At 34.3% G+C, this 23,904-nt stretch overlaps 1 protein-coding gene and 1 long non-coding RNA gene across 2 annotated transcripts; one reads left to right on the forward strand and one right to left on the reverse strand.

Moving 5' to 3' along the window:
- Nucleotides 1-520: 520 nt before the first annotated feature.
- On the reverse strand, nt 521-13,270 carry LOC117685102 (uncharacterized). Its single transcript, XM_066073068.1, has 5 exons — nt 12,791-13,270; nt 11,901-12,000; nt 11,337-11,510; nt 5,734-5,961; nt 521-1,000 (listed from the first exon to the last, which is right to left on the reverse strand). Exons 1-5 carry the CDS (start codon nt 13,103-13,105, stop codon nt 786-788), a joined length of 1,032 nt encoding a protein of 343 aa, XP_065929140.1. The 5' UTR covers nt 13,106-13,270; the 3' UTR covers nt 521-785.
- Nucleotides 13,271-18,181: 4,911 nt separating this feature from the next.
- LOC109619451 (uncharacterized) lies at nt 18,182-18,891 on the forward strand. The gene is made up of 3 exons (XR_004599476.2): nt 18,182-18,336; nt 18,508-18,688; nt 18,802-18,891. It is a non-coding gene; the product is annotated as an uncharacterized lncRNA (long non-coding RNA).
- Nucleotides 18,892-23,904: the final 5,013 nt, after the last annotated feature.

Genomic DNA, 23,904 nt, shown 5'->3' on the forward strand with positions numbered 1-23,904 from the left:
TGCACTTATTTCACAGGTATGTGTATTTTTATAAAAAATTGCCCAAATAAATATCTTGTGACAGACTTTAACAAATACATGTTCATAATCATTTCATGCATGTCTTTTATAATTATGCTATGCTATGGTTATCATTTTAATGATATGTTATACTTTTTTAATAACATGCTATGAAATTTGTATGCTGTGCTATGAATATTTAAAAATGAAAAGCTTATAATACGATATGTTATGGTATGCAATGACATCTGTATAAAAACCCTCAGTGTACAGAAGAGTTCAAAACATTTGAACTAAAATGATAAGAAGCTTAAATGTACCATTGGTCTGTAATATTAATTTTTTTTAAAAATAAAATCATATAAAAGAGAGTTAAATCATGTTGTCTGCTATGATATGACATGATAAATGGCATTCATGAGATTATGATAAGAAGCTTACCACTGATCTGTAATGTTAACATTATTTCTCACAAATAAAATCCTTTAAAAGCGAGTTAAACTATGCTGTATGCTATGTTATAATGAATTGCAATCGTGAGATTATATGTAACGGTATCGGATTCCAAAGCAGTGGTATAAGATTTCAGTGCTATGTCACATTGTATGCTGTGGTATATGTTGTAAAAGATACATGTATGCTTGAACTGACTGAAGGCATAAGTAAGACTTGTCCAGCTGAATTGAAAAAAAAGAGGATACACAATAAATTATCCGGAATAAACAAACAAATGCATGTATTTTTATATGGTAACTTTTCATCTATGACACCAAATAATTTGATGATTAGACGGGGACGCCAAACACGTCAACTTCACAAAGAGTGAGGGTCTCCGTTGTCTTGGAGATCTTTACGAATCTTCCATGCGGTGACGTCGGACAGTCGATGACGACCAGCTGTGACGCGGTACCGGGACCAGCAAAGAAACCACAGGGAGTGTTGACATCAGATTCTGTCAGCCCAACAGTGACGGTAACATCCCGCAGCTTGTATGACAAATCTAAAATAAGTCAGTTTATGGTCATTTAGGATATGTACAGAACACTAGTTGCACGGATCGGTTCAGTTTGCTTTTTAAACAGAACGCTTTATTTTGTCCACGGTTCTGTTTAAAAAATACAGCTGCAAGCTTTGTGAATGGTGTGCTTGCTATTACAATGAGGTGGTCGTGGCCTGAAGCCTTTTTACTATTTGCGATAATGATTTTAAAAGTAACAAACATGTACATCATTACAGGGTAATATAATAATCTTTGTGAAAAAAGGCTTTTTATTCCTAAAGTCTAGACAGTTATCAACTGTTATAAAGTTATTCAACTCATTTTTTCTATTCAGGTATTACTTCTATGTGCTCATGCACAAGTTTCTTTATGCAAGTCTTACCGAACACCCCATCGGATAGTTTATCTGAAACGACATCATGTGTACAGTCAGACATTTTGTTTTCTCTTCATGCTACGTGTATTTTGCATGTATGCACACATTTCTTTTGATAGATACAATAAGTTCATAGCTTTTTTTCAATGTGTATCGGCCCGATCTTCTCAAATTGTCGTTTAACTGCATTCCACCTGTATCACAAACGACCGTGTAGTGAGCGACCAGCGCGCTAGTTACCTTTCGTCGTCGAAAGCAAGATTTTTGTATTGTCTAGATGTCCCAGTGGTTAGTGCAGTGGCCGTTCACTGCTAGGAGAATGGGTTCCAGGGGTCGTGAGATCAAGCCCTGGCCGGGGCGGAGGTGGAGCTCCAAAAAGGTGAATTTCTCTGTGTTATATATATATATATATATATATATATATATATATATATATATATATATATATATATATATATATATATATATATATATCAAGAGATTGTTTCGCAACTTAAATAATTTTTTGAAGAGTAAACCCAATCTTAACCCCGGGTTTTGAATTGAGGTTTACTTTGGGTTTGCTTTTTTAAAATTTTTGTCCACTCGGGTTTGTTTTTTAACTACTCGGGACTTGCTTTTTGGGTCAACTGTACGCACTAAATTGTGAAGCAGACCTGTCTTTTATCTTACTGCCTGTAATGCCTGCTCTTTGTACATGTATATTTTGAATACACATGTACTGTCTGTTTTCCGGGGTATACTTCTGATCGGGGTTTACTGCGTCCACTAAGGATTTACTTAGCGTCCACTCTAGTAAACCTGGAGTAATCCCAGAAAGTAAACCCAGCGTTTAGTTGGGGTTTACCTTCTGTTAGGTTGGGTCTGGTCGATACTGTAGGATGGGAATCATTCTAACTGTTTATATTCAATAAATATTACTCGAGTATATGTTACCACCAGCGATTATCGTTTATAATTTTTTAGAGTAAAAAAATCATATTGTTTATATTTTTCTTTGCAATTTTTAACCAGTTAACAGTATTTTAAGACCATCAATAATATTTCAATAATATTTTTACAATTATATTAATTATGAATGTTAGGATTATTTTGTGTGTTTTTTTTCGGTTTGTATGTGTGTTTATGTGTGTGTGTGTTTGGGGGGGGGGGGGGTAAGGTTAAATCCACTTTAGTAATCAAATGATTTAATAACATCTAACACCTTATTGCCCAGAAATTTTTAGTTGTGGGAACTAATGTCATTTTAGCTACTATTTATCAAACATATGAAAATTATTTTTATAAAGGTTTTTGTGCGTCTGAACGATATCCAATTCCATATTTCAAGAGAAAAAATCAGCTATTGTGAAAAATGTTTTTGGAGTTTTTGGAACTATTTCTTTAGTTAAAAAAAACCAAACAAACAAAACAACGTAATTTTTGGCTCATTTTTTACCCTTATGGTTAAAATAAAATTTCTACGACCTTTTACATCAACAAGTCGCCTCCAATTTTATGTCAGGAGTTGATTTGGCTTCACAGGGCGAAAAACCATCTTTAAGCAAGTCCTTAAAGGTGGCTTAAAGGTGACTTAAAGGAGCTTAAAGGCTATACAACCTTTAAGCCGCCTTTAAGTCACCTTTAAGCAAGTGCTTATAGGTCCTTAATGTCCAAACTTCTTTAAGCTACCTTTAAGCCACCTTTAAGCATCTTTAAGTGGCATTTACGCTCTCTTTACGCTGCCTTTACACTGTCTTTAAGTGGCCTTTAAGTCAATATTGATCACGCTGAACAATAAAAACATGTATTAAATGCAAAAGCTCTTTTATAGAGATGGGAGGGGGTCATTCGAGTGATAATATAATTTCCAAGGAAGGGGGGGGGGGTGTTCCAGGCGGTTTTAATCGTCGCTCCATTAAACACAGGTCGCTATCATCAGCACCGCTCTGATGGACACAGATTGCCGTTATAAAATTCTTTATAATTTTTGGGGGGTTTCAAAATTATTGTAGGTATGAGCGCAGTCTCTGTATCTTAATATGTGCATAAAACTAATTAAAGTATGTTTGTTTCCTATTATAAATTAATCGGTGAAAAAAATCTCTCTCTCTCTCTCTCTCTCTCGCTCTCTCTCTCTCTCTCTCTCTCTCTCTCTCTCTCTCTCTCTCAGTTCATCCGGTTATTAAACAAAATAAAGATAATGAACCAAAAATGCATGATTTAATTTGTTAATCGGTTTAAGGTTTGTATTTTTTTTTTCAATTTTCATTATTTCTAACTCTAGATCTGCTAGATACATGTTAAAGATGAAAAGACTCTCAACTGCCTTTGTTATATCGGGCAGGATATTACTGCTTTGTTTGTCTAGACATAGTTTTGTTCGTTTGTGTATATCTAATTAGAGTCTATTGTTCGTCCAACTTAAGAAAACCCCTGGAACTAACACAGAATATACAAGATATACACAGCAGTTGTGTCGTGTGCCCAGGTGCATGTTTGTGTATATCTAATTAAAGTCTATTGTTTGTCCAACTTAAGAAAACCCCTGGAACTAACACAGAATATACAAGATATACACAACAGGTGTGTCGTGTGCCCAGGTGCACGTCAGGGTTTCTAAAGGCGTTGAATCTTAGTATGTACGAGTATACGATAAGTCTAGTGAATAAAAGTTAATTTACATTTTCAATTCATTTTCAAAGTATTATTTCCTAGCTCTGGGTTTCAAAGATGTTACGTCTACAAATTAACGATACATGTATGTAAGAGTAAAATCTTGAGGCTAATTAATTAATGTACCGGTGATCATAAATAGGGGTTGATTATTTAAATATATGTATAAGGGTAAATATGTCAAATATACCTGGCCTGGCACATCATACAATTGTATGTACAAGTCATTTGCAATTGCCACATGCAGTAAATACGTCACCGGTAATTGGTAATTTTGTTTGTTATAGAATTGATAGTTTAAAAAGCATGTACATGTACATACAATTACATGTAAGTATTTAAACATATTTGAACGGCGCCGCGATCATGAAAACCGGGAAATTGCGGGAAATTGAACAAATACCCTAATAGTATCAATGCATTTAATAAAAGAAATGATTTCATTTTCTTTCTTACATTTTTATAGCTATAAATTAGATGAACGTATATCTACTCGGTTTAAATTTATTAACTAAGAAAGCCTACTATAGTGAACCTAACGGTTTCCATTTAGGTATAATATATTTTTGTTCACTGAAGACCAAGTTCCGTATTTCATTCTAAATACATGCATGCATGTAATTTATAAATTAGATATAATTGATTGTTACAAACTGAATGATTTGTCAAAATCTTTTCAAGCAAACACAATATTCAATACAGTGATTCAATATCCACTGATATATAGGATATAAAAACAGTCATATATATGTAAGTTGCCGTGGCGCAGAGGATGTGTGGTGAAGCTAGTAAACTAAGGGTCCTGGGTTCAATTCTCGCCGTGGCCGTTTTTTTTGGTGTTTTTTTTCATTTTTCTTTCTAGAACAAAAACCGTTTTAATACCTTTTCTTTCATAAAGTTAATACATTTTGTTGGAAATTAAGCACAATATTAAATTTAATTTTTTTTAATGGCTTAAAGGTGGCTTAAAGGTAGCTTAAAGGTGGCTTAAAGGTGGCTTAAAGAAGTTTGGACATTAAGGACCTATAAGTTGTCCTTAAAGGTGGCTTAAAGGTGGCTTAAAGATGGTCTTTAAGCTGCCTTTAAGCCATCTTTACGCTTTCTTTAAGCCACCTTTAAGCAATACTTATAGCTTAAAGGTAGCTTAAAGGTGGCTTAAAGATCGTCTTTAAGCTACCTTTAAACACCTTTAAGCTATCTTTAAGGAGGACTTAAAGATGGTCATTCATCCTGTGCTTATGCATACATGTAAACTAGTTAATTTATTGGAACTTTTTTTTTGTAAAACAGAATAAACATAATTTTTCAGCATCTAATTGACCCCTTGGATGTAAATTAAATTTCTGAAATCTTATTGCACATATATAAAAGTTACATCCTTATCATATTCCAAAAGATGATTTAGATACTGTGTAGAATGAAAGAGGAAATAAAAGAGTTTCGGATAAAACAAAATAGTAAATCAATATTTTAGGGACTCCATTCGATCGAAGCTATGAACCAATTAACTAGAATTTAAACAACGTTTCCTCTACATTTGGTATATTTCGATTTTGTAATGTTGTTGTTAGATACGCTTACCTGTGTTTAACTGTCTATTCCTTTGTTAAGTATTCTGACAGTTATGATGTTATATATATATAAGGTATGGACATAAAAAAGCACAATCAAGACTTGCAATGTTGTTACTTTTTACACTTACCTGTGTTGTATTGATCAATTCCTCTGTTGAGTATTCTGACAGATGTGATGGAGTACACAGCCTGCAGATCCACCCTCCACCAGGGATATCTGTCGCCATCACCTGTAACTGTACACTTGTGTACACCAAAGTCAGTTCCTCTGTTGCCATCCACTGCATACGCGGCGTTATAGTCTTGAAATGTTGATGATTGTTCGGCAGGTTTACGTAATGCAATGTTCGGCAGAACTGTCAACGATAATCCAAAACTAAGATTTTTATGATAATGAAAAGAACATACTATTTACTACATTGAATGCTAAATGTACTTTGATAGATAGAGCTGTAATTAAAAATGTTCAATTTCTGAGGATAGCTAAATGACTTGTATTCAACACTTTTTAGCATCGATATGTTACATGTTGAACATTTTAAACTGGTTCAATATGAACAAAAGTAAGGTTTTCAATGAAAACACCAAAATTTGATTAAAATATGCATACCTGATAATACACTTTATAAATTTTCAGGGTAGGAATCAAATCTCCTTTAAACTAAGCTAGTGTATCTTCAAACGTTGTATAGCCTAAAGGCCCCACCTACATTTTTTGCACTGTTTATTATTGCCTGACGTCATGACGTCAGGTATATCTACGGTTTAAAAGTTGCAATCTCCGAAACAGTGCAGACAATTGGACAAGCAATATCATGATATTTCACAAAAAAAGATTAACCGATGCATGTTTCAGATATCAGCATTTACATTCACAATTGATGAAAATGTTATATGACATGTAATAACAACAGTAAGCAAGAGTTTTCAAGTAAAATGAATGTTCACCATGCAGTGCACGTGTGTAATCCTGATTTAAAAATAGATCAGCATTCCACCATATTTGAACGGTGGAAAACGGGGAGGGGGTCATCGCAGCAAGTTGTAACATATTGTCTATTACGGTACAATGTTAGTAATAATTGGTGTTGGATTATCATTATTACAAGATATCGAGTCATTAGTTTGGAATAAAACACATATATATATATATACAGCTACAGTGTATAATGTTTACTGGAGGAGCTTAACCGCCATATCGGGGTGTGACCCGATTTTCGTTCAGTTTGGCGATTTCATTCATCTTGAAAAGGGATCATAACTCGCGTGTCTTACTAAATGTACATTACTAAATTTAACAATTACTAATCAAGTTTGTTTCTTAATTCGATAGATTTCTTCCAAAACATCCGATCCAAAGTATAATATACATGTATGAAGTTGTTACAAAACAAATGTCAAAAAATTCATTTGACCCCTCCCTATGGATATCTGCCAATGGACGAGTTCATTCTTTGCGTGAAAGGTAATAGCAGGATTTTGCGCCATAATGTCTCATTCGTAGTTTTTGCGCGCTGATTAGTTGACGAGTCCGGTGGGATCATGCGAATACCCCAGAGCACACCTTGTGTTTACATCACAGGCACTTAGCAATGGGGGGTTGGGGTAGGGAGGCTGTTTCCCCTCCCCACTTTTTTGGCAGCTGGCACTTTTCTTAACTTTATAGGATAAATGGAAATATAATGGATTTGCCCCCCTCCCCCTTCCACTTTTGTAGAGGCATGCAATAAATGAAACTGCAATAAGGAATTCTCATTGAATTGAAGTTACAGATAGGGTTTTTTTTCATGAATTTGAGAATTCACTTTTTTTTAATTGCTTGTCAAGATGATTTTGATGAAGCTGCCCACACACATTCAAAAACAAAACGTGTTTGTATACTCTTTCATATTTCATATAGTTTGGAATTTTTTAAAAATGCATTTTAGTTGATTTTGCATCTTAATATAACAAATACAATTTTAAAAAACGACCATTTACTCTCAAGCTTTCAAGCTTACATGCACTTATATGATATGTGTACATTCCTAAAAAAATGAATTAATAAAATAAATGAATTTCAAGTGATATATGTGTACATGTTCTAGATCGAAAAGACTGACATTTCGTCTTGCACGTTCCGTTTGAAAATTTATGATCAGCAGCGAAAATTAAAATTCATTTTTGATAAGATAGCATAATTGATACATGCATGCTTCAATTGAATAATTTTGTTTAGTCAGGCAAGCTTTTTGGAAAGCTATTACTTGTATGCATTTAACATCTATATAGAATTTTGCAACAAAGTAAAGATGCAGGGGACAGTTTTTATTATACAATTCACTGTAGTCAGGGGATGTGTGTTTTCAAAATTCCCATTCAACACAGACACCTTTAATTCACTCCTTGTAATTTAGGCCGATCACTATTTTCTGTGGAAATCACTAGTCACAATAAGCACATTTTTCACCATAGTGGTTTCTCTAAATTTTCATATTCGCCATATTTCTTGATCTTTCAGTTTTTTATGTGATTCCCTGCCAAGGGTTACATGTACCTTCTACACCGAGCGCATGTTGCAACATCACATGTCAGAAACTTACTGTTTTATAGTCTGGTATGTCCCATGCACCTACTTTACGTGTTAATTTACCCCCCGATTGTAACTTTCAATTTCATTGTGTAAAATCGACACAACAGTAATGGCCGTAAGATTTGTATTTTGCTCTTTTTCATGAGCAATCGATTTTCATGTACTTTACATTAGGGGTCTTCATATTGCATATCAATTCAACAACTATTACTCTTTCTGAGAGAGAGAGAGAGAGAGAGAGAGAGAGAGAGAGAAAGAGTTTACCTTCATTCCAGAGTGCCTCTTTGCATTATTCCTTATTTCTCCCTATGTACGTAATTTTGCAATAAAATATCTTCGGCTTAACAATTTTGGCATAAATTCCCCTTCACATGAAAAACCCCTTCCCAACAGAATAAATATAAATAACAAGCGTGATATATATGCACATGTATCCCTTTTTACAGCGAGAAATTTCACAAGACAATTTGTTTCAATTTTCCCGTAAAGATTTACTCGAGCGTCTTCTTAACAAAGAAGGAACATACTAATGTACCAAATTTTGTTGAAGATCTCGACATTTTAAGACATCTGTTTTCCTCATTAAATATGTAGGGCGTAACATATTTCCTAGTTCTTTACCTTCATCACAAACTATCCCGGTCCATCCGGCGTCACATTTACAATTGAATGAGCCTGGTGTGTTTGTGCAGTTGGCTCCATTGAGGCAAGGGTCATTCTAGCACTCATTAACATCTTGCATGAAATATTTAAATGATTACAAAGATTTAATCAACTGCTAATTTTCTTAATGGGAACGTGGATGTTAGCTACATGCGTTTACATGACAGCCGATGCCAAACTTTGCCGTTAAGTATAACATGACATACTACATCTGGAGTATCGATTTTTGTCTTATTTAACCTTTTTTGGTTACGCTGATAATATTTTGCACCTCAAGTTTCAAACGGATGGACGAGAAATGAAAATCGATCTTAGAAACAACCAACAATTTCTTTTTAGATTTGATAATCAGTATCAAAAAAAGCAAAAGCTTTTTTGATGGTTTATACGTCGCCTTAAATTAAAAATTAAACACATACTGTATACAAGGAAAAGTTCGCCTCAGTTTCATTTTGTCCCTTTCCCACCCTCGTTGTCAGCGGCTGAATTCAAGACTTGACGAATTCCATTATTTCAAATTATTTTGCTTTAATCAACTGTGTCTGGGCGATTTCAAAACATGGCGAACCGTTTGAAAGTAAAAGGGGTGGAACACTGGGCGAAAAATTCCCGGTATACAATAGCAGTATTACTCAATGAACCCAATTTACTAATACGATATATATAAAAGTAGTAAGACCGATATACCTGATAGATCTACAGGCGAAAACACAACAATAGCCATTCAAAGAAACAAGAGGGTACATATATATTAAATCATAACAAATGTATATCAAGAAACTCTAATATCACATTTTGTTTAGAGTTATGCTTGCATTGTCAAGATATTTATGAAGAAAAAAATACGAGGTTGAAAAATATTCCAAAAATATTAGCTTAGTTAAAGAACATTCTTTTGCTTGCAAAATTCATAATGATTTGTCTACGTATGAAAGTCTACGAATGCATGTTAACATTTTTGTAGTAAAAACTTTATCAGTAAATAACTTTGCAGAAAAAAGATATTGAATATTACTACCACATTAACAGCCCTCCCTTTTGTCTTTTTCTTTTTTTTTTTTTACAGAAAAGACCCTTTTCGTATATTATCGACATTTTTATATTCGGTCATAATTGATTTACAGTTTAAAATTGAGTAGAAAATAATCTGCGGTTTTTTTTCTTTTCTTAATCAAAACATAGTAAAATGTACAGATTTCATAATTTTTTGTTATGGAAAAAAAAATAATTATCAATCATTTACAGAAGACATTTGTATTTTAAATGAAGCATAAGTAAAGTTCAGACAGAGGCTAATCATCTTCCGTTTTTAATAGAAAATATTAGGTACTTTCGATTATTTGAATTTAAAAAAAAAAACGACGACAATGGGAGACTCAATGTTAAAATGAACTAACGTGTGGTTGGTGATTTTTTCTTTGTTCATAAAGTTTTCAAGTTAAATGCAGACCAGAGAAGGTTTGATAATGATCTTGGGAAAACAAAGAAGAGAAATTGTAAAAAAGTACAGAAAATAAAAATGTTGAAATATATGATTAATATGAAGATATTGATTTTTTCAATGGTTTACGTCTATCATTATTAACAAAAATTAGCCCTTTAAAAATGCTATACACGTTGTACGTGTTTTATTTCATGTTCATTGGAACATTTCAATTGTCAATCATTTTATTTGCTAAATATAACTATTTCCAAACATTATGCATAATAACACTTTCACTGCGTTGTTCTTAACTGTTGGCATTGCTGGTGCCGTGAGCGTGGCTCAGTACTCGTGGTATCGAAAAATATTAATAAACCAGTTTTATTTTACTTGCTGCATTATTGGAAATCTTGGTTTCATTTCACATGCATTTAATACACCATCTCTTTTTCAAAACTAAAGCATGAATAATTTACCTGCTCACATATCATATTACCATATATGCATATGCATGAATAATTTACCTGCTCACATATCATATTACCATATATGCATGAATAATTTACCTGCTCACATATCATATTAGCATATATGGGCGCGCTTGATTTTACCAAAAGGTGTACACCGTGGACACTTTTGCAAATCCAAGTGCAAAGGTGTAGCGTTTAGGTGTACACCGGGTGTAAACTTTTATACACCGAATCAGGGGCATGTGTTGTTGGGTGTAGCACTGAAACCAATATGGCGGACGAATGTTATGATGGAAACTTGGAAAATGATTTTAAGTAATGTAATGGATTAGACGTCGCATAAAAGTTGTCGTTTGTATGAAAGCCATTAAATTTGAAATGTGTATTTATTTATTTGCATTTATATTACAAAAAAACTATTAATTGTTACGCAACAGCAGATTCTTTGTTAAAACTGCACCCTTTCCGTCATTTTCATTCTTAACTTCCCTACACCATGTACACTACACCATTGAAGTGGACTTGATACACAATACAAAATATTTACACCGGTGTATACCAGTGTACACCAAGTGAATCTTAATCAAGCGCGCCCATATTCACCTGTACAGACAATGTCGTATTTCCACTCCCCGTTTGACTGACAGTTCAGTCGTCCCGAACCAGACTGGGAGTATCCGTCAGCACACGAGGCGTGTATCCTCCTGTGTATACCAATGGCGTCCTCACGTCGTGTTGTATTCAGATCTATTCCATTTTGATCGGGTATTCCACAATCTTATAAATAAAGGCACATACACTAAAATTAATACCTAGGATAAGAGGCTAAATTTTACCTTTACAAAAAGGTACGACAATGTTTTCAATTTCTCTAGTCTATTATGATAATTTCTTCAACTGACAGTTAGATTAATAAATATTTAAATCTAACAATCTAAATTCCTGGAAGTATTATAGTATATTGTATTAAATTAAAACATAATACTTGTCGACAAACCGGCTTTTATATATTTCGTTTCGATGAGTTATTTTGTTTAAAAAAAGAACTCTCTTTGATACTTGGGTTTTTGTCCAATATGCATAAGGAAAACCAATTGTGTACATGTAACACATGTATATTATTAATGGTATCTATTTGCGTTAAAGCAATGTACCGGATGATTTTACCTGACAAAACACATTCAAAGAATGTATCCTCGGAATATCTCTTGTGTTTACATGTCTGGTTGATTTCACACGTTGAGTTCGAACAAGCTCCAGCCAGCTCCTAAATTTTAAAGGTGAATCTTTATTATTAAATAAACCCCTTAAAATCACAGTAAACTCTTAATGATCAAACGTGCAATTTATTAGATATGAAATATGATAGTTATGGATGGACTAACTGAACGTGTATAATAATGTTCACATGTACTGATAGTTTGACTTGGTATATTAGTTAGTACGTTGACGTCATAGAGCGACGCGTTTGTTTTAACAACGCATGCGGCTATTACGCGCAACACAACAAAATTTTAATATATTCTAATTAAATCATTGGTTTAGAAAATTGGCTATTTAATACACTTTATAGCTAAAACAGAGCATTCGAAGCCCAATACGATAAAATCACCGGGTTTGCACCGAATTGGGCACTTTCTTATCGGTGATAACTCGGGAACTAGCCGAACACTCGCCGTATTTTTCACTTTTATTTCTTTTGAAAAAACAGAAATATAAACAGTTATCCTCCATTTTATAGTCATTAAAAAGGTAACTCGTCAATCAATAATTCTAACTTAACGTAACCCTGCAGTACCGATCAGACCCAGCCTATTTAAAAATTAAAAGTATATTCCTGATTTTTAAATTAAATCACTATGCTCACTATATTTATTTTATCAAGAAAATGTACATATCACAATAATTGTCTTAAAATTCAAATTACATAAAAATGATTCCATAGTATTGTCGCAGACAATATAAATAGTAAATAGCCATTTAAAATTGTGCTGTATATATATTTTGTCTTGGGATAGAGTATAGATATTAGTTAATATAGATTCTAACACATTTACCTTAGGCCAATGCTCCTTTTCACTGTACACCCATCCAGCACTCTCCATGTACCTAGTCTCTGCTGTAGTCTTATTTTCGTAATTGATTTCACAGAAATTAGCCCCTTTGAAATAGTTGACAGATTTACATCGTGGTGTTACTAGACATTCTATCACACAGTCCAAGAAACTGAGTTCTGGGAAGGATTGGATCAGTTTCCTGTCCAGTCTGTGTCCTCGCTGAAGTTTAGAAAAGCCCAGTTGCAGGCTGCCATAACACGGCACGAGGAAACTTATCAAAAACCATGGACATGAGATGATTTGGAATAGCAACATTGTACTGTAGAAATCTACGGTTTATTTGTACACTGAACAGTGCGAATGCGCAGTTCAGAGTAAAACATTCTAATACCGTTTGAGTTTGTATTTTATATTGAGTTTGTATTTTAAAGTTTTGATCTATTGAATAATCTGCAATCAATAAGCACTTAAATGTTAAAATGAATAATTAATCGGTAATCAAGAATTTTAGAAAAGAAGCAATTTTGTCGCGTTCATCAATTTTAATCGATTTACCTTTGCTAAGGTTAAACATTAAATCTTGGAAAAATATTAATTCCCTAATATAATGTTCTGCAGTTCATGTGACATTTTATTCTCTCTCTCTCTCTCATTGTAACGGTGTGATTTATTATAAGGTACGAAATACTTTGTAAAGTATTTATTTTTATTTTTCTTTAAATACACGAAATATCGGCATAATTCTGTGTTATGGTATTTTCAGTAGTTTCTTTAATCAAAAGTATATAACATGCCCTTCATTTACTTAAGGCAAAAATACATTGTGAAATCGAGTTACAATATATTTTCTTTATTTGAAAGTATTTTTTTTTAATGTATTTGTTTTTGTGCAATTTAGCTTTCTATCAGTCAGGCATGTGTCCCTGTTGTTTCTTTAAATGTAAAGACCGAAAGCTAGAATATTGTTATATAAGTCAAATATTTTAAACCTTGAATATTACATAAATCGTAATTTTATTATTTTTTAAATATTTAAATATTTATTTACAGGCATGACATTGTTCTATAGAAAAAAAAATCACGAAAACCTTTTTCTTTTTCCTTGAACAACTTGAATTGTGCACTCAAAAATGATAATGTGAACCGTATTTGCTTGTCTTTTTTACTGGATCTTGTAATTCACATTTTGAATTTATATCCTAATGGGTAATTAATATCCATTGGATTATTAAAACGAATATTTGATAAGTAAATAATGTTATCAAATAAATGGGAGAGATACATTTTCAATAATTTTAATCAATACACATTTGCTTGTGTAAAAGAAAGCCTCTTGAAGGACAATTAATAACCTATAATCGAATACTCTGAAGTTATTTTCTCATTACATATTTATTTGTATCTCTATATAAAGAAAATAACTTCATTATATGTAGAACTTAGTGATGCAACATCATATTTGTTATTAGAAGTTCAACAAGTAAGCTACATGTTAAGGTATTAAACATCAGCTCCCTGATTTCTAGTGACTTGTGTGCGGCACTTGCTATATCACAGCTAAGGAAACTGGAGACTAGGGAAAAAATATATATATATTTCATTACGTACATGTATCACACTTGACCTCGTCAAAGTTGAGTAAACCTGATATTTGAATTTCATGAAAGCATTACATGTGAATGCGAAAAGGTAGTTGAAATTTTTAAACAAATACTCTTTTGAGGTCCACAGTTATTTATGGTTTTGTATTGTATAAACGTAATGTAACAGCGCACTTGGAAGCAAAGCATAGACAGATTGTACAAAGCCTTTTTATAATTTATCAAAACGACAAATTAAGGAGGACTGGTGTGCAACCGATTAACCATTATATTTACCTTTTATTATCTTTTTAGAAATTATTTAGATAATTATGTCCCCATTTTATTTACATCTTCTGCAATTGTTAGGGATTAAAGGTCAATTTAATATCGTGCGCTGTTGTAGTTGACGTAAGGCATATTGCTATTTAATATAAGCTTGGTTTATTTATTGTAAAAGTAAAAAACACATATGTTAATTATTCATTACAACTTGTTTTTTCGACTCTCATCTGCAGCTGAAAACATTCTCGTTGCTTCACAACGACTTTTGTCAAAATTATCGTGATCAATTTATCTTATCGTAAATTTCCACGAAATATTAAATATTAAATGTGTTTTATCGATGTTTCGTTTTATATTAGAATAAAGATTAAAAAGCTATAAATTTTTTAACAATTTGGTAGTTAAACAAACCAAATCAATTTCCGACATATACCTTATCAGGTTAAAATACGATGCGTCCTCTCATAGCTGATCTGATAGCAGTAAGGAAAACAGAGTAACTTGTATTGTAACATTAGGGGGCAGTTTTGCTTAAGGGGGTTTTCCTTTTACTTTTTTCCCCAAAAGCTTACAGTTGTTTGTGATATACTGAATAAAGCTATGAAGGAACTGATGAGCAATGTTGACTGCTGAATGAATACAAACAAGATATCTGTGAGCCAATGCTCACTAGTGATACCCCCGCTCTGATGTGAATAGGCAAAATAAGCAAAGTCGACATTTAACAGAAAGCTGGCATCCGATTGGTACAGAAATATATCCAACAATATGGCATGCCTAAACAAATAGTGTGTTAAAATTTCAAGCATCTGCGATAAACAGCTGCTGAGAAATCTTTGACGAAAATTTGTTTGAAAATTTTGGCTAAAATAAACAAAGTACTCATTTAACAGGAAGATGACGTCCGATTGGTACAAAAATATATCCCACAATATGGCATGCCTTAACAAACACTGTGTAAAAATTTCAAGCATCTCCGATAAATAGCTGCTGAGAAATCTTTGACGAAAATTTGTTTGAAAATTTTGGCAAAAAATAAACAAAGTCATTATTTAACAGGATGTTGACGTCTGATAGATACAAAAATATATCCCACGATATGGCATGCCAAAACAAATAGTGTGTTAAAATTTCAAGCATCTGCGAAAACTAGCTGCTGAGAAATCTTTGACGAAAATTTGTTTGAAAATTTTGGCAAAAAATAAACAAAGTACTCATTTAACAGGAAGTTGACGTTTGATTGGTACAAAAATACATCCCACGATATAGCATGCCTATACAAATACTGTGTAAAAATTTCAAGCATCTGCGATAAACAGTTGCTGAGAAATCTTTGACGAAAATTTGTTTGAAAATTTTGGTTAAAAAATAAGCAAAGTCGTCATTTAACAGGAAGTTGACGTCCGATTGATACAAAAATATATCCCACAATATGGCATGCCTAAACAAATAGTGTATTAAAATTTCAAGCATCTGCGATAAATAGCTGCTGAGAATTCTTTGACGGAAATTTGTTTGAAAATTTTGGCAAAAAATAAACGAAGTCGTCATTTAACAGGAAGTTGACGTTTGATTGGTACAAAAATACATCCCACGATATAGCATGCCTATACAAATACTGTGTAAAAATTTCAAGCATCTGCAATAAACAGTTGCTGAGAAATCTTTGACGAAAATTTGTTTGAAAATTTTGGTTAAAAAATAAGCAAAGTCGTCATTTAACAGGAAGTTGATGTCCGATTGATACAAAAATATATCCCACGATATGGCATGCCTTAACAAACACTGTGTTAAAATTTCAAGCATCTGCGATAAATAGTTGCTGAGATAAATGCGACAGAAATTTTTGTTACGGACGGACAGACAGACGGACAGACAGACAGACAGACGGACGGACAGACGGACGGACAGACAGACACACAAGGGTAAAACAGTATACCCCCTCTCCTTCGGAGCGGGGGTATAATTAGATACGTTACTTTTGGAACATAGTAAACGTCTCACATTTCTATTATGCATAAACACTCAAAATAGATTTTTTTTACTGACAATTGATGATGAATAGTTTTGACAAGAAAATGAAATGTACGATTGAAAATCTCGAAATGGTTCCGATAACAATACTTTTCGATAATTATGATATTTCAATTACTGGCGACCGTTTCACTAACGTATCGTAGATCGTAAACGTAGACGTAAACGTGAACGTTGCACGTAAGTGCGTTTCACTAAGAGTTGCGAGTTGCGAGTTACGATGGAAGTTGCTCTTAAGTCTAGGAGCAGTCAGGGGCACTCTTAAATTGATTTACGTGCACGTAAACAAATAAAAATGGCCGCCGAGTTTTTATTAGCAGACGACGAGCAGAGAAAACTAATAAGAAGAGAACGTGTTTTTCGAGACAGAACAAACCTCTTAGACTTTTTAAATGGCACGGAGGTGATCGAGCAGTATCGTCTACCAAGGGAATTTCTTTTCCGCCTCATAGATATTGTCAGGGAGGACGTTGAGCCGGACACCAACAGGAGCCATGCACTGTCAGCTTGCACACAGGTGAATAAATTTACCGAAGACCGAGTCCGACTTGAACTATGTTTATTTAGAGTTATCTGCCGTTATATATTTCATTTAATGAATGGTACATGTACACACGGAGGGAAAATACAACATGCAGTCACAGAAATGTGTTAGTGTCAACTACTATAATACAAAGACCTTACTATATAACTTTTATACTATAAAATCTATATACTTTTAACTTTTTTTCACCTTTTTATTAAATTACACATTGACAATGTTCGCTCTATGATTAGGTGTGCAGTAAAGAGAGAGAGAGAGAGAGAGAGAGAGAGAGAGAGAGAGAGAGAGAGAGAGAGAGAGAGAGAGTTTAAGTAGGCCTAGATACGATTTCGCAAACGATATAGCTTCTTTTTAAATATAAGAACATTTTAATATTATGTAAAATTTTGTAAATATATATCAAGTAAAATGCAAATAACACCGGTAACACTAATAAGTAACTTGCTTTTTAAAAAAAAAAATAGTATAAAACGACAGCAATAACTTGGCATCTTCTGGTGTTTAAAGATGCATTTAGTAAATTGATGAGAATACAATAGAAAGTTACATACGCATACATAAGTATATTTGAACCATTATAAACCATAACCCCATCAAAAATTATTGTATACTATATGTTATAAAGTATCGTAGTGCACAATAAAAATGAATTCATTCATTTTGGTTGAACGCCGTCTTTCAAGTTTGTACTGAAAATAATGTAAATACCGGGCGTATTATTATATATAAAAGACATTGTGAATATTTGCTGTAAGTGAATCTATGTTTGAATAGTAAATACAACGAAACCAAGGTCTTGATTCTCTTCCAACACCCCCCCCCCCCCTATCTACATCTACATATAAATGTATGGCAAGTTTTCTCTCTCTCTCTTTTTTTCTCTCTCTCTCTCAGACACACGTATGAAATAGAGGTTCAATTATTTATGGTACGTACAGTACACTTTTTTCAGGTTCTAGTGACAGTAAGATACTTGTCGAAGTCAGCTTTTTTCTCTGAGTGCGGCGACCTACACGGGATTTCTAGAGCTAGTGTTTCTAGAGCAATTGATAACGTGACCAAAAGCATTTGCAATAGGCTCCATAACATCAATTTTCCAACTGGTGTGTACAAATTAAAATTTCTAGTACATGTACCGCTATACATGTATAGATATCATTGATTTTGGATGTATTAAATATAATTATTACATCTATTGAATTTTAGTACATCTTTGTATATATACATCTACATGAATGGGACGCTCTTTAAAATCAGCATGTTTACTGTTGTAGGCAATGATGCAATTCGTACAAAACATGAATTTTATCAGATTGCGGGATTTCCAAACGTCTTCGGCGCCGTTGATGGGACTTTAATTCCTATCATAGCACCCAAAGACAATGAACCAGAGTACGTCTGTCGGAAGGGCTTCCACGCTATGAACGTACAAGTGGTTGCTGACGCTTCTTTAAGGTGGTCATTCTTCTCTTTTATTTCTTTCATTCAACAGAACTACAATATTATATTACATTAAATGAATACCGAGAAAATCTGTAATTGAAATCCGCATTATTTTTAATTTCAAGGTTTACCAATCTAGTTTGCAAATGGCCTGGGTCAACCCACGATGCGTTCATGTTTTCAAACTCCGCACTGAAAACCCATATGGAAACAAGGTATTGAATTTAATTTGAACATAATTAATAAAATAAATAAATTTTATCAATTTGCACGTATATGTTATAAATTTCGAATTTACCGGTTGGCGGTAAATACAAAATCAATTGTCTTGTTGTAAATTCTGTTTTTACTGCCACACGATAAATTAAAATTTTTCTATATTTTAACCATGTTGGTGGCTCGTTGGATAAAAACCCTCACTGGCGTCGGAAGCAAATTGAAAGTGGGGGGGGGGGCTAGCCTAATCCTCAGAAATATTGAGAAAAAAGCAATTCCCAAAATCATGGAAATCCTAATCCGTGGAGGGGGGCTAGTATGCTTCTGAATCCAACTTCTCAATCTTTCAAGGTAAATTAAGGAACAATAATCTTCTTTCCTGCGAGGAAAAAGTGGAGGGCTGAACCCTCTATTATCATGCTATGTTTCTAATTGTTAGGTATAACTTTGCAAAAAAAGGGGGGGGGGGGGGGGCTACCGACGCCTATGACCCTATACCATAGCAAATCATTAGAGATCCTATATTTCTATCATTCCACAGAGTTGACGGTTGGCTTCTTGGAGACTCGGCATATGCATTGCGAATGATGACCCCAAAAGCTAACCCGAGCAGCCAGGCAGAGGAAAATTACAACTCCGCCCACAGCAAAACAAGGGTTGTTGTTGAACGGGCTCTTGGTGTTTGCAAATCCTACGGGATTTAAAAATATACATAATTTTTTTTCCCTTATACAATCATACGATTTTCAACGGGTTCAAACCCAAGAATCAGTGAGAAAACCTACTTTGTTAACTTTCAGGTGCATACATAAATCTGGAGGGATGCTTTTATTTACACCTGAAAGTTAATTCAATGTGGGACATTACATCACATTTAAGGTCAAGTAAAGTTGATGTAAATATGATCTTTACCAACTTTGACTTAAAACAGTAAATTTAATTAAAGTAAATGTAAATATTAAATTTACAATATCTTTACTTACTTTGTAAAGCTGTTTTTTCAAGCAGTGTTTCTCTATATCAGATGGATCGGGGAGCTCTTTTCTCTTGTTGAAATGCCTCACATCCAATGTAATTCTTGCCAGCTTTGTCACTTTCACGCTCCATTCCATTCTTAGCAATTGTAAAAATTCACTGGCCTCTGTTTTTGCTTTGTCATTACCCTCCTTGATTCCGATTCCTAATTTTGCATTTGCTAATCTACTTAAATCGTAGCCTAGCTTAATTGCAGTGCTGGGATTTTTCAAGTCAGCATTTTCATCTTCTTCACAAGCTTTTACTGCACAAGACACAAATCTATCAAACTGTTTTGGGGCTATAAAATAGTGCATGGAAGCAGAGGGGATTTGCGAATCTTCTCTAAGAAGGGAAAGCAGCTTTGCCGCCCATCTCATTCTAAAACTTGTAAAGTTTTTTCTTCTAAGTTTGTTTCCAGCATTTTTCATAAGCCATATGTTACCTAAAACTGTGATAAGATGGTCTCCTTGAGCTATTTCAGTTGTCTTGTCTCTTATCATAGATGGGAAAACTTCTGTTTTTAACGTGGTTGACGCTGAGGAAGAAATTTTACCTGCCATAATTTTGGACTGAATAATAGCCGCGCCCTTTGAATCAATATTCTCTTGGATAGGACATGCGACCATGTGTTTTGTGATGTTTTCCAGGACAATCCATTCTTGACAATTCGGACATGGTCCGTAATCTTTGACAATGAATTGATTCGACTTTCTGCGTCTGGTCAGCAATATTTCCCCTTCTTCTGCTGCAAGAACTCTTTGATTATGATTGTTGTTTCCTTTGTTTCTAATCAGAGTTTGTAAGTTCTTTAAACGCTTCTTTAAGTTTGACCTATATTCATCATTTTCTTTTACTTTGTCTATCTGTTCTTTTAAGTCCAAGATCTCCTTCACCTCCTTTTCATTTCTATGCTTATATTGAAGATGAGTTTGTATATTCGTCACCAATTTATAACACAACATGCAAGAATGCACCGTATCATAAAGTCTACCATGTTTTGAATTGCTTGAATTCTGTTCATATTTCTTCGAATAAATCTTTGTATTTGTCTCATCCAAAATACATTTGTTTGGCAATATATTGCGTTTGAATGGAACACTTGATGTTAACAAATCTGGATTTTCACAATTGTCAGGAGCATGTTTGTCTGGAGCATGTTCTTCAGGAGCATGTTTGTCGTGAGCATGTTCTTCAGGAGCATGTTCTTCAGGAGCATGTTTGTCTGGAGCATGTTTGTCTGGAGCATGTTTGTCTGGAGCATGTTTGTCTGGAGCATGTTTGTCAGGAGCAGGAGTATCTTTTGGAAATTCCCATTCATCCGACACATCACTGTCGTCATCAACGCCTTCACAGTCAAAGTCTGGAATATACACTGATTCTCTATCACTGTCTGTTTCTCCAAATTCCTCCTCATCATCAGAAAAATTCATGTCAGCCAGCAGCAGTTTTTGACCCTTGGGTTTCAAAGATGTACACTGTCTGTACAAGGTTTCCCTGATAGGATTTACAGATTGATCATCAGATGCTGGCAAATCTGCTTCGAATGTAGCACTGAAAATCTGTGGTTGACAGTTAATACTTTGACAATGGTTTATTTCTGTACTTAAGATGCTGTCATCTGACCGAGCCTGATTGTCATGATTTTCAGTGGGTGAGTAAAGCGTTTCTGTAAATCTGTGTGTGGGTATCAAAACATTGATCAAATGCAGGCAGTTTGACTTTAAGGGCCTTGCAAGGTTTAGGTAACAGAGACTTCTGTGGCATTTCACCAATGACCAGTTGTGTATGAAGAGTGTCAGAATTAATTTGACTGTTTTCACTGACTACAGAGGTTAAATAAGCTGACAACTAAGACATTGTGGAAGTTGTACAAGCTCCTGAGGGGATGAAAGTGTCAGATGATCGCTCCGCTGAGCTTCCAATTGTGATTTCACACGACGTATATTCAACAGGAATAGCTGGACTGCTTGTTCTTTCAGTTGAATCAATTTCTGGAGTTGTCCAAATGGTTGGCGACATCTCCTCTGACAATGTGGCACCACGAATGCTAGAGGAAGTTTCTGTTGACACAGTTGTTGAGCTTATCATTCCAGGAGTCTTTTGTACAGTACTTGAACGCGGCACAGTTGCATCCTTAGACATCACCCCCATTTTTTTCATGCTTGCAACAGAGGACTGGACTGTCATACTTTCTTCACTGACTAAAGAGGTTGAATCTCCTGAGGGGATGAAAGTGTCAGATGATCGCTCCGCCGAGCTTCCAAAGGTGATTTCACACAACGTACTTTCAACCGGAATAGCTGGACTGCGTGTTCTTTCAGTTGAATCAATGCAATTTCTGGAGTCGCCCAAATGGTTGGCGACATCTCCTCTGACAATGTGGCACCACGAATGCTAGAGGAAGTTTCTGTTGACACAGTTGCTGAGCACATCATTCCAGAAGTTTCTTCTGCAGTACTTGTACAGGGCACAGTTGCATCCATGCTTGCAACAGAGGACTGGACTGTCATACTTTCTTCACTGACTAAAGAGGTTGAATCTCCTGAGGGGATGAAAGTGTCAGATGATAGCTCCTCTGAGCTTCCAAAGGTGATTTCACACGACGTACTTTTAAAAGGAATAGTTGAATTGCTTCTTGTTTCAGTTGAATCAATTTCTGGAGTTGTCCTAATGGTTGGCGACATCTCTGACAATGTGGCACCAAGAATGCTAGAGGAAGTTTCTGTTGACACAGTTGTTGAGCTTATCATTCCAGGAGTCTTTTGTACAGTACTTGAACGCGGCACAGTTGCATCCTTAGACATCACCCCCATTTTTTTCATGCTTGCAACAGAGGACTGGACTGTCATACTTTCTTCACTGACTAAAGAGGTTGAATCTCCTGAGGGGATGAAAGTGTCAGATGATCGCTCCGCTGAGCTTCCAAAGGTGATTTCACACAACGTACTTTCAACCGGAATAGCTGGACTGCTTGTTCTTTCAGTTGAATCAATTTTCTGGAGTCGCCCAAATGGTTGGCGACATCTCCTCTGACAATGTGGCACCACGAATATTTTGCCAAAAAATGACCAAGTTCAAAAGCTGGTATTTTTTTCATAAATTATCGAAAATCAAAATCCTAGCAGTATGCATACCTCTGATATATGTATAATTGATCTGCAAAAGAACAACTTCCTATTTTGAAAACTGTGGGAGGACTTATCCGTACAATGAGGGTACCCTATATGCAATATTTTGCCAAAACATGACCAAGTTCAAAAGCTGGTTTTTTTTTTTATAAATTATCGAAAATCAAAATCCTAGCAGTATGCATACCTCTGATATATGTTTAATTGATCTGCAAAAGAACAACTTCCTATTTTGAAAACTGTAGGAGGACTTATCCGTACAATGAGGGTACCCTATATGCAATATTTTGCCAAAAAAATGACCAAGTTCAAAAGCTGGTATTTTTTTTCATAAATTATCGAAAATAAAAAAAAAAATTAAAAATACAAAATGTTATTTATCACATAACTAATAAAATTACAACTCATTACAAATTTGCTCAACTAATTCTTAAAAAGTTTTGAATTTCAATTGAAAATTTAAAGCTGCTTGGTCCGATTTTTTTGTAATTACAGTATCAAATTTTTTTCCATACAAATCATTTATCTTAGAAAGTTATGGACTTTCTCCTATTAACACCAGCAGAATCAGTCTCCTTTCAAAGTTAGAAATATTCAAAGTAAATAAAAATAGTTTCTCTTTGGGCAAACGAAAAAACAAACCAAAATGCATCACGGGAATGTTTAGAAAAGGAAACCGCTTGGTTTCGTCCCCCGAATGATTGGGAGATTCAACCCGCATGCTATGCATCGATTGTAAAGAAAGCAGACTTTGGAAATATTAGCGAACAAAACGTACACATGTTTATTTGTAATTTGTCTGATCATTTCGACCTTTATTTAAAGCGATGTCAAAGTCGTAATACAACCATACCTGTCTCGTTGTCG

Source organism: Magallana gigas, chromosome 1, assembly GCF_963853765.1.
Source record: "Magallana gigas chromosome 1, xbMagGiga1.1, whole genome shotgun sequence".
Lineage (NCBI taxonomy): Eukaryota > Metazoa > Mollusca > Bivalvia > Ostreida > Ostreidae > Magallana > Magallana gigas.